General features: G+C 38.5%; 1 protein-coding gene across 3 annotated transcripts in view; it reads left to right on the top strand.

Moving 5' to 3' along the window:
* LOC126404273 (gastrula zinc finger protein XlCGF17.1-like) overlaps positions 1–13724 on the top strand; it is a 331284-nt gene that overhangs the window by 163184 nt on the left and 154376 nt on the right. Inside the window, exons 5-6 of one of the 3 annotated variants that reach the window (XM_050067366.1) lie at positions 3402–3575; positions 6141–6326. The exons of the other annotated variants lie outside the window; for them this stretch is intronic. Of the exons in view, the coding sequence (XP_049923323.1) occupies positions 3402–3575; positions 6141–6326 (360 nt within the window). The remainder of the gene's footprint in view (positions 1–3401; positions 3576–6140; positions 6327–13724) is intronic. 3 annotated transcript variants of the gene reach the window in all.

Genomic DNA, 13724 nt, shown 5'->3' with positions numbered 1-13724 from the left:
GTTCATTGAAGCGTGAGAAGCAGAGGAGAAGAGAGAAGGAGAGGAGGATGGTGCTATAAGATCAGGTCACATTACTGTATATCGTTCAGGAATATGTTTGAGTTTGGAGCGTTCAAACATGTTGGAGTTTTTGGACATTATGGACATTTCATGTAGGCTGCAGTGGGTTGCATGTCATATTTGTGGGATTTGATTCAAAGTGACAGCCGCTGGATGAAAACATAATGAGTGAGTTGTTTTATATTCATTGTTTGTGATGATAAAGGCTTGTTATAGATGCTGGCTTTCTGACCTTTTACAAAAACAGTGTTGTTTGTTGCTGCATGTGTTGCAGACCGCTGTGTCTGCTTGGTTATTGTATTAACGGCAGGAGGCCACCGTTGCTGACACACTTGTGGTTTGTTGTTGTGTGTGGCTTGATTGTGTTGGCTTTATGGCTGTGTGGCTGTATCTTATAGTTTTCTAACATCACTGAATGTCAAACTGTGTGTTCATTTTTCTTCTGTCTTTAGGTGCCCCGTTAGTTAAATCTGCCTTTGTGTCCTTTATCTCACTGAGGTTTTGAGCAAATCTTTAGTAAAATCCATGATGGTGACCATGGTTCTGAAACACCCTATCAGCAGTTTCTGCTGCTTAAATATCAAGAGGTCACTGTTAAATGATGATGGTGCTGAAATAGCACACCCTATTGTAATCTGCATTTCTCTCTGTTTGGCCCCTCTGTCTTCGTAGTTTTCACCTTGGATCTGTCTCGCATCTCAGTACAGCCTATAGGTCAGTCCAAACACTGTGGGCAGCTGTACTGGTGAAGTTAGTTTTAAGTTGGATATTTGACAGACACTCACTTTAGACTAAGGCTGCCCCTAATAGTTGACCAAACGTTAATCGACCAGAGAGGTAAAAGACACTCAAATAAACATGAAACTCTATTAGGAGCTGCGCCATGTCAAAATAAATCAACACCTATATGACTGGACCATGTTGGAATTTAATTTGAAAGGGCAGACACAGGAAGTGGTGACGCTCAGCAGTCAGACAGGAGTCATGTTAATTTCCAGGGCTGGTACCTGCGGTTATTCCACAAGCTAGTTAATAACATGTCAGGCAGGAAATCCAAAGTGTGGGATCATTTTGAGAAGGTGAAGGACGAACCCAAGGTGACATGTGAACTCATCTTCATTGGTCGACTACAAACATGACGTATCATCTGTCAGTAGCTACATGCCCATTAGCCACTTAGCACAATCATTACTGCTTTGCAGACAGCGTCATTAACAGGCAGCTTGCTCAGTGTGTGACGTGCACTTGTAGATAAAATATAGGCCTTTATTAATGAAGGTTCATTATAGTGATGTCATGAGAACCGATACTTGCGATACCTTTCGATACCATGATGAAAAAACCCCGGCAATACTCTTTTTTTTAAAAAAAAAAAAAAGGAAGACCCGATACCAGCGTAAGAATCGGTGCTATGACTCCTGTGGAACTGATAGGGGGCAGTATACGCCATATAGCGCTACAGGCCATGCCTACATTGAGAGCAAGGGGGTGACGAGGAAGAGGAGAGAGTGGCTGCCTGCTAAAGTCCACATTCAGAACCAGCCACGGCCGCGCTTTAGGCCAGAAAATAGATCTGCTCGCAATATATGCAGTTTTAAACACCACTTTGTCTGTTTATTAATTGCTTTTAACTCGTTCCGAATTGCTTCTGAACCGTCCGAGCTTTGTCCGGACTCCCGACATCTCCCTCTCTCCCCCAGCCCCTCCCCTGGGAGAGAGTCTGGTGGTCTCCTGTGAGCCCAGCCTTCGAGACGTACAACACTCCGTTAAGTGTCAGTCAGTTCAGCAAGAAATATACCAATTAAAATCAGTAGCATCATAAGCAGATATGTTCCATGTTATTTTGTTTAATTTCAACAACACAGAGGACAGCTTGAACCAGCTGCATGTGAGCTAACGATCAGGGATTTCACTCTCAGCAGTACGTGACTGCGTATGCGTGTGTACTTCCAAAACACAGCGGTTGGGGTGTGTTTGATTTATTGTACTGGGACATTTGATTTTTTCCACAGCTGGACCACGGACGTCAAAAAACGCTGTTTGCACCGGGACAGGACAAACAATAAATGAAACCAATGAAATTCCACACATTCTTGTGGTCGGCTCAAACGCTGTGAGCGTGATTTAAATAGTAAATATTTCAATAGTTTATTGAGTTTATTGCGGTTAATACCCATGCATTCTCAAAATATTGAATAGTCATTTGTTATCTACATTTAAGAGATACTCTTCTATAAGACATGGGTGAATATTTCATTACGAATATTGTTCCTTTTCAATCAATCAATTTATTTATAAAGCCCAATATCACAAATCACAATTTGCCTCACAGGGCTTTACAGCATACGGCATCCCTCTGTCCTTTGGACCCTCACAGACCCTTATTTGGACTTTTGAAATCCAAAAAAAAAAAGAAAACAAATTGACGTTATTATATTTAGATTAATGGGCAGTACCTGGTAGCCTTGCCAGCCTAAATTAAGTATAAATAAACATAAAAAACCCCTCGTATTTGCAGTATATTAAATTGTTTTTGACCTAAAATTATCGCACACTGGAGTCTGTCAGCTCTAATATCATGTGCAACGGATGCTGAAGCCGTTGTTGCGGGGTGCGCCTGCAGTTATAAAACCATTATTAGACTAAAACATTAACAATTCTCATACCAAAGCTGGCGGAGCATCCCAACAGGTACAAGTTAGCTTACCGTTTTTAGCTGGTATGTCATGTTGGTTGTAAAGCTCTTATTTGAAATAAAATAAAATAAATTAAAACAATATTTCTACCTGCTTGCGGAACTTGAAAGTTAGCCAAATTCAAATGCCAACTGCACACAGTAGGATATAGATACATACAAAATGACAAGACATGTTGAAAGATGAGGTAGTGAAGTTTTTTTCAATATAGTATTGAATTTGGGCATAGTTCTTTCTTGTCTATGTATTTCAAAGAATACACGATGTAAATGTAGCTTTCTCTGTGTTTGAAAAAGTGTAAACAGGGTGGTCACGCCCATTTCTAATACCATTTTCAGGCTACGCTAGTATTTTTCAATCATTTTAAATTTGGCCAGTATAAAAAATGTCAGAAAAGCAGATTTGCTGGGCTTATTAAGGGTGATAAGCTTCATTGTCCTGAATTTATAAAATGTGGTCACAGTAAGATTAAGTTACAATTACGTGAATGATAATACTGTAGATAATATAACCTCCGGAGACACACAAATCACATTGTAAGTAAAATTGATGTCATTTAGAAATCATTCTTAAAATTGAAGTAACAGTTTTATTAATTTTGTTGTTTTATCTCTGTAATCTGGATCTTTGTTGATGTTGTTCAAGGTGTTGCTGGACCGCAGATGCCTGCACTTGCACCCACTTTTGTGGAAGCGATTACAAAGCTGGAGCAAACAATTGAGCAGCTCAAGATGAAAAGAGACAAGCTCCGTAGTGCAGCGGTAAATGCACTCAAGACACCAGGCACAAGCGTGCCACCAGCAGCTGCAAACTTAGCAGGTAGAGTGATGTTGTAAAATTTTGTGTTATTCACTTTTCACTTCAGTTACACTGTTTTTTTTTGTTTTTTTTTGTTTTTGTTTTTTGGAACAAGTTTAAATTTTAATTTCCACAAGGTTTGTAGGTGTACATCAATAAATCCACTTTCTCAATCTCAAAACAAATGTATATACCTAGGCATTGATTAATAGGCAAACTCTAAAGATTCCTTCCACTGACAAATGGACATAGTGTGGTGTGGTCACAATATCCTACGTTTTCACAGTGCCAACCGATTTTGTAGGGCTTTAAAATCCACAATGGACAGACTGCTGACATTAGGGACCTTGAGCAATGAATTTCATTATCATCAGGTATTTATACTAAGGGCTCAGTTTTGTTTTATTTATTTGGTAGAGCATTTGCCCGCTGTCTAGGCCTGTCACAATAATGCCAGACAGACAACCTCACTGCTCAGCTTTACCTGTGTTTAGCACACATTCACCATCACTATCTGCAACCATAGAAAATAATTACCACTCGACCTCTCTTGCTCTCACTGCGATATGCTCCTATGACCAGTCGGTAGTGGCAGTGTTTATTAGTTTACCTTTATCATTGGGTCTAAATCAAAAATACTCCCAGAGACAATTTTCGTGTGTTTTACTAGTTAGTACTGTAACTCCTCAGACGCCATATTTCTGTTCAGCTGCACTGCCATGTAGAGACTGACCCCTGATGGCGTTACACCCCATCTACACCTGGCATTAACATGCGTTTTGGGTGATCAGATTGCAATCGGATAGTGCTTTACCACATGAAAGTACAGGTGTAAATGCACCCAAGACACTTTGAGGACAGACTGTGATCCGATTGGCGAAACCACCCCTGGAAGTGGTTCGATGTGGTCATTGTGACCTCATCGAACACAAGTATAAACAGTGAAGCGTCCTGTATCCACATATGACAACTACTTGTGCGGAAATAAGTAATTGCGGCGCACGGTACAGCTTCCAAACAAAACAGCATGATGCATTGCATGTGGATAATGTAATGCAAGAAACTCGTGGATGTAATGTGTAAGGTTGCAAAACTCCAGGATTTTTCAAAGTTGGAAACTTTCCATGGGAATTAACGGGAATAAACAGGAATATATGGGAATATATGGAAATAAACCGCAATAAACCAGAAATTTACAAAATTGAAGGCTGGCCCTTAACAGGGAACTTAAATATAGTTGGGGAAAATATATTGTAGCATCATCTTGGCTAAAACAACCAGATCTAATGCAAGCACACTTGAATATATATTTATGCTATTCCTCAAACACATTTATCGTTCAATACAAGAATTAAAGTTTTAAAGTTCTACTCACAAATAAATCTGTTGAAATGTCATGAAAAACATGAAATATTTTTTTATTTTGCATGGATGTCTGTTTATGACCAAACAAGATGTATATATTTATGTTTGGATACAATACAGTTTGCTTAAATTAACCCCATTTTACAGTTCATTCCCATAATTTCCCAATAATTCCCATAATTCCAATTTGGAATATTTCAAAAATTCCCCAGCTTAATTTACCATGGAAATTTTCTGGAAATATACAGAAAATTTTATGCCCATTTGCAACCCTAATGGAGCCAAGGCAAGACCAGGTGTTATGTCATGTCTGTCTTGTTGGGATTTTATAACCACACCGTAATCCCTGCATTGTGTTGTATTTGGAAATTTACTGTAAGCTGTGCACGTTCAATTTCCATGTTGGTGCAATCTGATCTATGTGGATTGATGCAAAAAAAATAATTATTTACCTGCGCAAAGATGTGACCAAGTCTCAGTCAGATATCAATATCCACATAAAATCTGGATCTGAGACCTATGATTTTTCAATGCCCTATACCTTATTATAGTTTTATACCATCCAAGCCTACTGTTCGCCTTACCTGTAGGCTTGCATGGTGCAAATATCCTTGGAGGGGAATTTCTAGTTTATTGATTGTAGAGTCAGCTGACTTGACTGACTTCTTTTTTTTGGTCAGTGTCCTCTACCAGGTCAGGTAAAAGCAGGGCACACATTTTTGTTTTCCTAGTCAATGTCAAGCTGTTAGCTATAAGGTTTAATGGGCATAATTACAAAATCGATTTAAGTAATCTCCAATAGATGGGAAAGTAATCATCGATCCTTTGTTTGTGTGGGACCAGTTAAACCATAAATGTTAAAAATCTGTGTCAGATTCTACAAATAACAACCTTAAGCGTTGATGGCAGGCCTACCTACATTCCCTCTTATATTGCTAACCACTGCCTGCTGATGGGCTACTCACACAACTCTCCTATTTCCCTCTGTGACTACTCTCAAGTACCCAGTGTGGCATCCTGTAACACACCTGAAACACCCACCTTAGTAGGCTTGAGGCATTTTTATTCTAAGGTTAAAAAATTAACCTGGTCTTAACCTTTAATGTAACCATCTGGCCACATTTATAACTTTGGTCTTGCCACCACTCTGGTACTGTTCTCCTGTGCTTCAAACCCTACAAGTATCATTTTTAATGGCTATAAATATTGTATTTTGTGTAGCTCACAAGCGCAAATGGGAGTCCTCCTCCTCCTCCTCCTCCTCGTCCTCCTCCTCCTCCTCCTCCTCCTCCTCAACCTCAAGGGAATCATCTCCGGAGAGAAAGAACGGGAAGCACAAGAAAAGACACCACAAGAAAGGGAAGGACAAGAAAGTGAAAAAGAGGAAGGAGAAGTTTCCCAAAAGAGGTATGTGCTGCTTTTTGCATGTCTTTTACAGTTTGAATGTTATTTGTTCTTTATGTTCAATATTGATGAATAATTCAACACTAAATACAATATACCATGTCCATTCCAACTTAATTCTGTACCTGCTGCAGCAAAAAAAAAAACTATTTATGCACTGTTTTTGTTTGGCATCTTTATTAGGGGTATTGCTATATAGCAGTTAAACTGATGTATTGCATATTCTTATTCTGCCCAAATTTCTAAGCTGAAGCTGCCCACAGTTTTCATGGTATCAACACCAAACCAAAAGCAAAACATCAGAGATTCAGGCTACATCCACATGAAGCTGGAGCTGTCTGCATCCTATTTTCCTTGTTCGTCCGTAAACACGGTGCCTTTTAGAGAAATATCTGCGTCCAGACGAAACCATTCAAACAGACTCGAAACACTGTAGTATACATGCCAGGTCAGGGGTCAGAGGTTGCATCATTGAAGGAAATTTATTAGTCTAAAAGTTCCAGGGAAAATTGAAATGATGTAACTCATCAAACCCGACGATCAGGGATTTTCAGCCTCACACGAGACTGGATGGAAATAACAACTGATGTTTACAAAGTTTTTCTTGCTGACAGACTCTCTTTGATCCATAAGAAAAGTTAACAGGGAAAATTATCTTTCTAATAAGTGCAGAAGGTTGTTTATGGTTCTTTTGTTGTTCAGACTGACAATTAAAGGAGTCATCACCCGGGAATCACATTTTTCATTGTTAATACGTGTAAATTGCAGTTGGACTCCTCTCCTGCCGACAGCAGAGCTCTGCTGTCAGGAGATTTAGCAGGAGAGCCTGCTGTGTGAACGTAAGGTTTAAACGATACAAAATGTATGCGGCTGCAGTAAAACTCATCTCCATGTGGACGGCCCATCGGAGAAATAGATATAGCCAGAGTTGTTGAGGTGATCATCAAATCTTGCCATATTGATAAGCTACTCAAGCTATCTCATGTTGTTGGATCACAACTATTTAACCTTTTCACTGTTTCTTTAGGTCTTTAACAACACCACCACCACCACTACTACTGATACTGGCAACAGAACAACCACTCGCATTAATATTACTGTTGCAAATTAATATTATCCAGCAATTTACTTCACAATATATTATTCTGTCTGTGATTAAAATTACCAGTTGTCTTATGTTGAATTTCTTGTCTTGTAGTTGTCGATGAGGGTGATGTTGTCCAACGCTATTCAGTTCTCCTGGTCCACTACCAAAAATGCAGGAGCATGAAGTGGACAGCGAAAAAATACGACATCGATCCAGCCACAATCCGAAACACCGCAGCGATTGCTGAAGTTAGGATCGCTGCCCCAGAGCTAGATCCACCGCCACGGGGAGAGGGGCAGACGCTCCTTAAATATGCAACAACCGTCAGTGAGTTCATAAATGGACTTCCAGAATTAAAAAAAAAAATCACAGACATGAAAAAGAAAAAAGAGTTACTCCCCTGACGTTGTTTTCCCCTCATTGTCGTAGGTTTGTGTTCAAAATGTTTGTTAAATGTGGATTTTGTTTTACCATATTTTCATTTTATCATATTTAGTTTTATCAAAATGTAGTAGTGACCTGTAATTGTAGTTAATGTAGTTTACCCTCCTGTGGTCTTTGGGTCAAATGACCCGTGTTCACTTTTCTTTTATATCAAAAATGTGTTTTTTTCCCCATATAATTGCCTGAAAAAGACACAAGGGTTAATGTAGTTAACCTGTTCAAGAGACAATTTAATAAAGTCTCAAAATTGATCTTTCTATGCGTCTTTTCTTCTTCAGATGTGTGGCACGAATAGTGCTGCAACTGACGATTATTTTCATAATCGATAAACCTGTCGCTTATTTTTATGAATTGATTAGTGTTGTGGTCTGTACGCTAATGACATGTAACAATCTGTACTTTGTATCAAATTAGACATAGCTTTATTGTATATGTCCTGTGATTATTGATATGGGGAGTAATGTAATTTCCAAATGACATTGAAGGCAACAAAAGAAATGGTTTCTTCACTGGTTCTGCGTGGGAAGGGTTACAACCTTAGTTTTATTCTTCTTATTAGTCAGTCAAAGGAAACGTTAATTTCCTGAGGTATTGATTGGTTGGGGGGGAGAGGGAGAGGCGGGACAACACTAACAGAGCGCCATGCTAGTTTGTGTGAGGGGAGATTGATTCATCCAACACAGTAGGTGGCGGTAATGCACCTTAACGTTGGTTGCCACCCGCCATAAAACATCCAAAAAAAAGAAGAAGAGATCGATTCATTCGCTAGTCTGATGTGTCTCGGTCTGAGGACAGCGAAGAAGCTCCAGAAAGTTGTGTAAGTACCTGAACATTATTGCGGCCGGTGCATTGTAATAATTGTAACCTTGTGTTTAAATATTTTTATTGAGGCATCATCATTGCATATGGCAACCAGATACATGAACTTGATCTTATTAGAGGCTAATTAGGTATAAATTACAGCAAAACCGTACTCGAAATTAAAGTCTGCACCGTTCTGCCTTATTCAACCTGAACTTGATCTTATTAGAAGCTAATTAGGTATAAATTACAGCAAAACCGTACTCTAAATTAAAGTCTGCACTGTTCCGCCCTATTCAACCTGAACTTGATCTTATTAGAGACTAATTAGGTATAAATTACAGCAAAACCATACTCGAAATTAAAGTCTGCACCGTTCTGCCTTATTCAACCTGAACTTGATCTTATTAGAGGCTAATTAGGTATAAATTACAGCAAAACCGTACTCGAAATTAAAGTCTGCACCGTTCCGCCCTATTCAACCTGAGCTAGATCTTATTAGAGGCTAATTAGGTATAAATTACAGCAAAACCATACTGTACACTGAAGTGTATTATTCAAAGTTTTAAACAAATACAACAACCAATAAAAACTTCTGGGTAAGGGTTACACAGGAAGGTGCAACACCCCTTGACGCAGGGGCTCCAGGGATGAAGAGTTAATGTTGCCCCACCGTCCTCTTCTTGCTGTAGCATGTTTTAAGTGTTCAGCTGCATGTCTTCAGACATTATCTTGTGTTCCCTCTTTAAGTGACTTCAGGACGGCGTCTGTAAAAGTTGGAAGTCAAAAACGTTAGCAATGCATAAGCAATCTGTAAGCCATGCACTTGAGCACACTGCCTGCATAAATATATAGCTCCATCTGCTGCATAACAAAGCTAGAGAAACTACATTATACTACCTCAGTCAAATACACATCTTGAAAAGTGCTGCAACCAGCAAAAGAATCAAACATCTAAGATACTTCATATGTCAGGGTTCAATATAACATTTCTTCCCTACTATTTTCACTGGCCCGGCTGCTAAAAAAATTAAAATAACTTCTTTTCTTTTTTTTACCTAAGTTTTATTAATTTATTGATTTCATTTCACATTAATTTCATTGAAATGAATTCACATCAATTGTACACATTTCAGATAATAACAGATAACTAACAGACTAATAATAATTTATCAGAGAAGAGAATTTTGGACTGTTGAAGCTGAAATATACATAGTGTGCCTGTATAAAAAGCAGGCTATATTAATTTTTCAGATATTTGCTATCTAATTATTATTGTCATCTTTATTATTATTACTATTATTATCATCATCATCATTTTCATTATCTATATTACTCTTATTCTTATTACAACAACATTTTGCATCTTCTCTTATTCATTAATGTAACTAAGTAGGCATTCTGGGCTTGTATGATCTGTGTTTTTCGGTGTACGACACTTGAGAATTATTTTGAAGAAACATTTTATTTGTGAGGATTGTTAATAAGTTAATATTCATGTTCAGTTAATGTGGTAAATATTTTGTTAAAAGAAGACTGTGCATTTCATTTCAATATTTGATTTTGAGGTAATAAGTATACAAGTTTATTTCCAAGTAAAATGCCGTTGTATTAAAAGGGACGTTATCACGTGATGACATCAGTTAGCTTCTGTGTTAGCAGCCAAGCTCAAATAAAGTTGAGCACACACCCTTATCTGAGCACACATATACAGCCTCTGAACTTCGACAAAAAACAGTGTACTTACTCTAGATAGCAGCGACTGCAACTCACTGTGTCTATCCGTCAAGGTTACAATTATTACAATGCACCGACCGCATTAATGTTCAGGTACTTACACAACTTTGTGGAGCTTCTTCGCCGTCCTCCCTCCTAGACACATCAGACCAGAGATATTGGATGAAGGGAGATACCCAACTGTAGGATTATCCAATGTTAAGAAAACGGTTACTCTTCCTGTCTCCTAAGTGGGCGTGGTTAGCTCTCCCTCCAATCAGAGCCTGTTCTCCCTCAACCCCCCCAATCTCCCCTCACACAAACTAGCATGGCGCTCTGTTAGGGTTGTCCCGCCCCTCCCTCTCCCTCCAACCAATCAATACCTAAGGAAATTAACGTTTCCCTTGACTGACTCATGAGAAGAAGAATAAAACTAAAGTTGTAACCCTTCCCACGCAGAACCAGTGTAGAAACCATTTCTTATGTTGCCTTCAATGTCATCTGTAAATTACATTACTCCCCATATCAATAATCACAGGACTGAACATTACATATACAATAAAGCTCTGTCTAATTTGATACAAAATACGGATTGTTACATGTCATTAGCGTACAGACCACAACACTAATCAATTCATAATAATAAGCGACAGGTTTATCGATTATGAAAATGATCTTCAGTTGCAGCACTATTCGTGCCACACATCTGAAGAAGAAAAGACGCATAGAAAGATCAATTTTGAGACTTAATTAAATTGTATCTTGAACAGGTTAACTACATTAACCCTTTTTTGATATAAAAGAAAAGTGAACACGGGTCATTTGACCCAAAGACCACAGGAGGGTAAACTACATTAACTACAACTACAGGTCAATACTACATTTTGATAAAACTAAATTTAACATGTTTATGTTAAATCTTAACATAAACATTTTGAACACAAACCTACGACAATGAGGGGAAAACAACATCAGGGGAGTAAATCTTTTTCTTTTTCATGTCTGTGATTTTTTTTTAATTCTGGAAGTCCATTTATGAACTCACTGACGGTCGTTGCATATTTAAGGAGCGTCTGCCCCTCTCCTTGTGGCGGTGGATCTAGCTCTGGGGCAGCGATCCTGTTTCAGATTGTGACTGGTTCGATGTCGTATTTTTTCGCTGTCCACTTCATGCTCCTGCATTTTTGGTAGTGGACCAGGAGAACTGAATAGCGTTGGACGACATCACCCTCATCAACAACTACAAGACAAGAAATTCAACATAGGACAACTGATAATTTTAATCACAGACAGAATAATATATTGTAAAGTAAATTGCTGGATAATATTAATTTGCAACAGTAATATTAATGCAAGTGGTTGTTCTGTTGCCAGTATCAGTAGTGGTGGTGGTGGTGGTGGTGGTAGCACTTATGATAATGATAATGAGTGAGGATACACATTTCAGTGTGGTCACAATGACCACGCCAATCGGATCACAGTCTGTCCTCATTTACACCTGTACTTTCATGTGGTAAAGCACTATTGCAATCTGATCACCCAAAACCTATGTTAATGCCAGGTGTAGATGGGGTGTAACACCACCAGGGGTCAGTCTCTACATGGCAGTGCAGCTGAGTTTGTCAGTTAATAAAAGCTGCAGCTTCTCAAGAACAGTGTGTGAGAGCAGTATCACTATGACAATCAGCTCAGCCTACATTAAGGCAGTACTACTGTACAGTAGAGTACTCTATTTGAGCCCTTTCACACAAGTTTTACACAAATACCATCATAATACTATATACCCTGGTAAAATGTCAGGAGGGTATGAAGGTATGAAAAAAGGGATAATGCTCAAACCTAGCCTACACTTGTATCCATCAGTGATATTGTAAACTGCATGTCATTTGTGAATCAGATGCAGTGTGACAGCAATGGTAGGTTAATTGTCCACTATTCTTTTGGATTTCTGTTATAAAGACAGCGGTAGGCCTGTCAGGATAACAAATTTTGCAGGACGTATTATCCCAGAAATTATTGCGATAAATGATATTATTGTCAATGTCGTTTTGAGACCATTTTTCAAAATATAATGAAAATATAGCATAATAATGCAATTACACCCTTTCAAAGAGAAATAAACTTGTATTTTTAAAGAATATTTAACATTTGAATTGCAATGTGAGGAAGAAAATTAAAATATCCTAAATAAATGAAACAAAACAACCCAAAACAACCAAAAACAATAAATAAAATGAACTGGTGATATATTGAGGTCAGCAAAATTATTGAGTTCATTAATTGATTTATTGATTGTTGTGACAGGCCTAGACAGCGGGCAAACGCTCTACCAAATAAATAAAGCAAAACTGAGCCTTTAGCATAAATATCTGATGATAGTAAAATTTGTTGCTCAAGGTCCCTAATGTCAGCAGTCTGTCCACTGTGGATTTTAAAGCCCTACTGACAGGCCTCAGTTTGTTAGACAAAACAATAGACAGTCTGACACACTTTTTACTAGAACTGGGGCCCCTCAGGGAACTGTTTTGGCCCCTTTCTTGTTCTCTTTATATACAACTGACTATAGATGCAGTCATAACGGCTGTCATCTCCAAAATTATGCTGATGATTCTGCACTAGTTGGCCTAATTATAAACGGCGATGATCGGCAGTATAGAGAGGAATTTGATAAATTTGTCAAATGGTGTGAGAGCAATTATTTAATCCTGAATGTCATTAAAACAAAGGAGTTCGTTATTGACTTCAGAAGAAAGAAAGACAAGTGTGCTCCAGTCTTCATTAATGGAAACCCAATTGAGATTGTCTCATCATACAAATACCTGGGTGTACATATTGACGAGGGCTTGAACTGGAAGACACTAATGCTGTAGTCAAAAAGGCTCAGACGAGATTGTTCTTCCTCAGGAAACTGAGATCTTTCAATGTAGGGAGGAGCTTATTGAATGTTTTTTATCAAAGCATTGTAGCCAGTGTGCTATTCTATACTGTTGTATGCTGGGGCAACAGCATTTCAGCCAATGATAAAAACAGAATCAATAAGTTTATTAAAAAGGGTGGATCCATAGTTGGATGTCCATTCGATTCCCTTGACAGTGTTATGGAAGTTAGAATTAGGAGGAGGCTGAAGGCCATACTAGATCATGATAGTCACCCTCTACACGGCATATTCAGCAGCCTGCGGAGTACTGTCAGTGGTCGGCTGTTAATGCCAAAATGCTCTACTGAGCGTTTTAGAAGGACATTTGTTCCCACAGCTATAAGGCTTGCCTATAAAGGTTAATGCTACCTCTTTCTGTATGGCTGTATTCACAGCACAGTACAGGCCTAAATTATGTAACGGACTCCACACTGTA

The sequence above is a fragment of the Epinephelus moara genome, chromosome 17, assembly GCF_006386435.1.
Source record: "Epinephelus moara isolate mb chromosome 17, YSFRI_EMoa_1.0, whole genome shotgun sequence".
NCBI classification, from domain to species: Eukaryota; Metazoa; Chordata; class Actinopteri; order Perciformes; family Serranidae; genus Epinephelus; species Epinephelus moara.
Note: the sequence above shows the minus strand (reverse complement) of the source record. Positions and strands in the feature narration are given on the sequence as shown.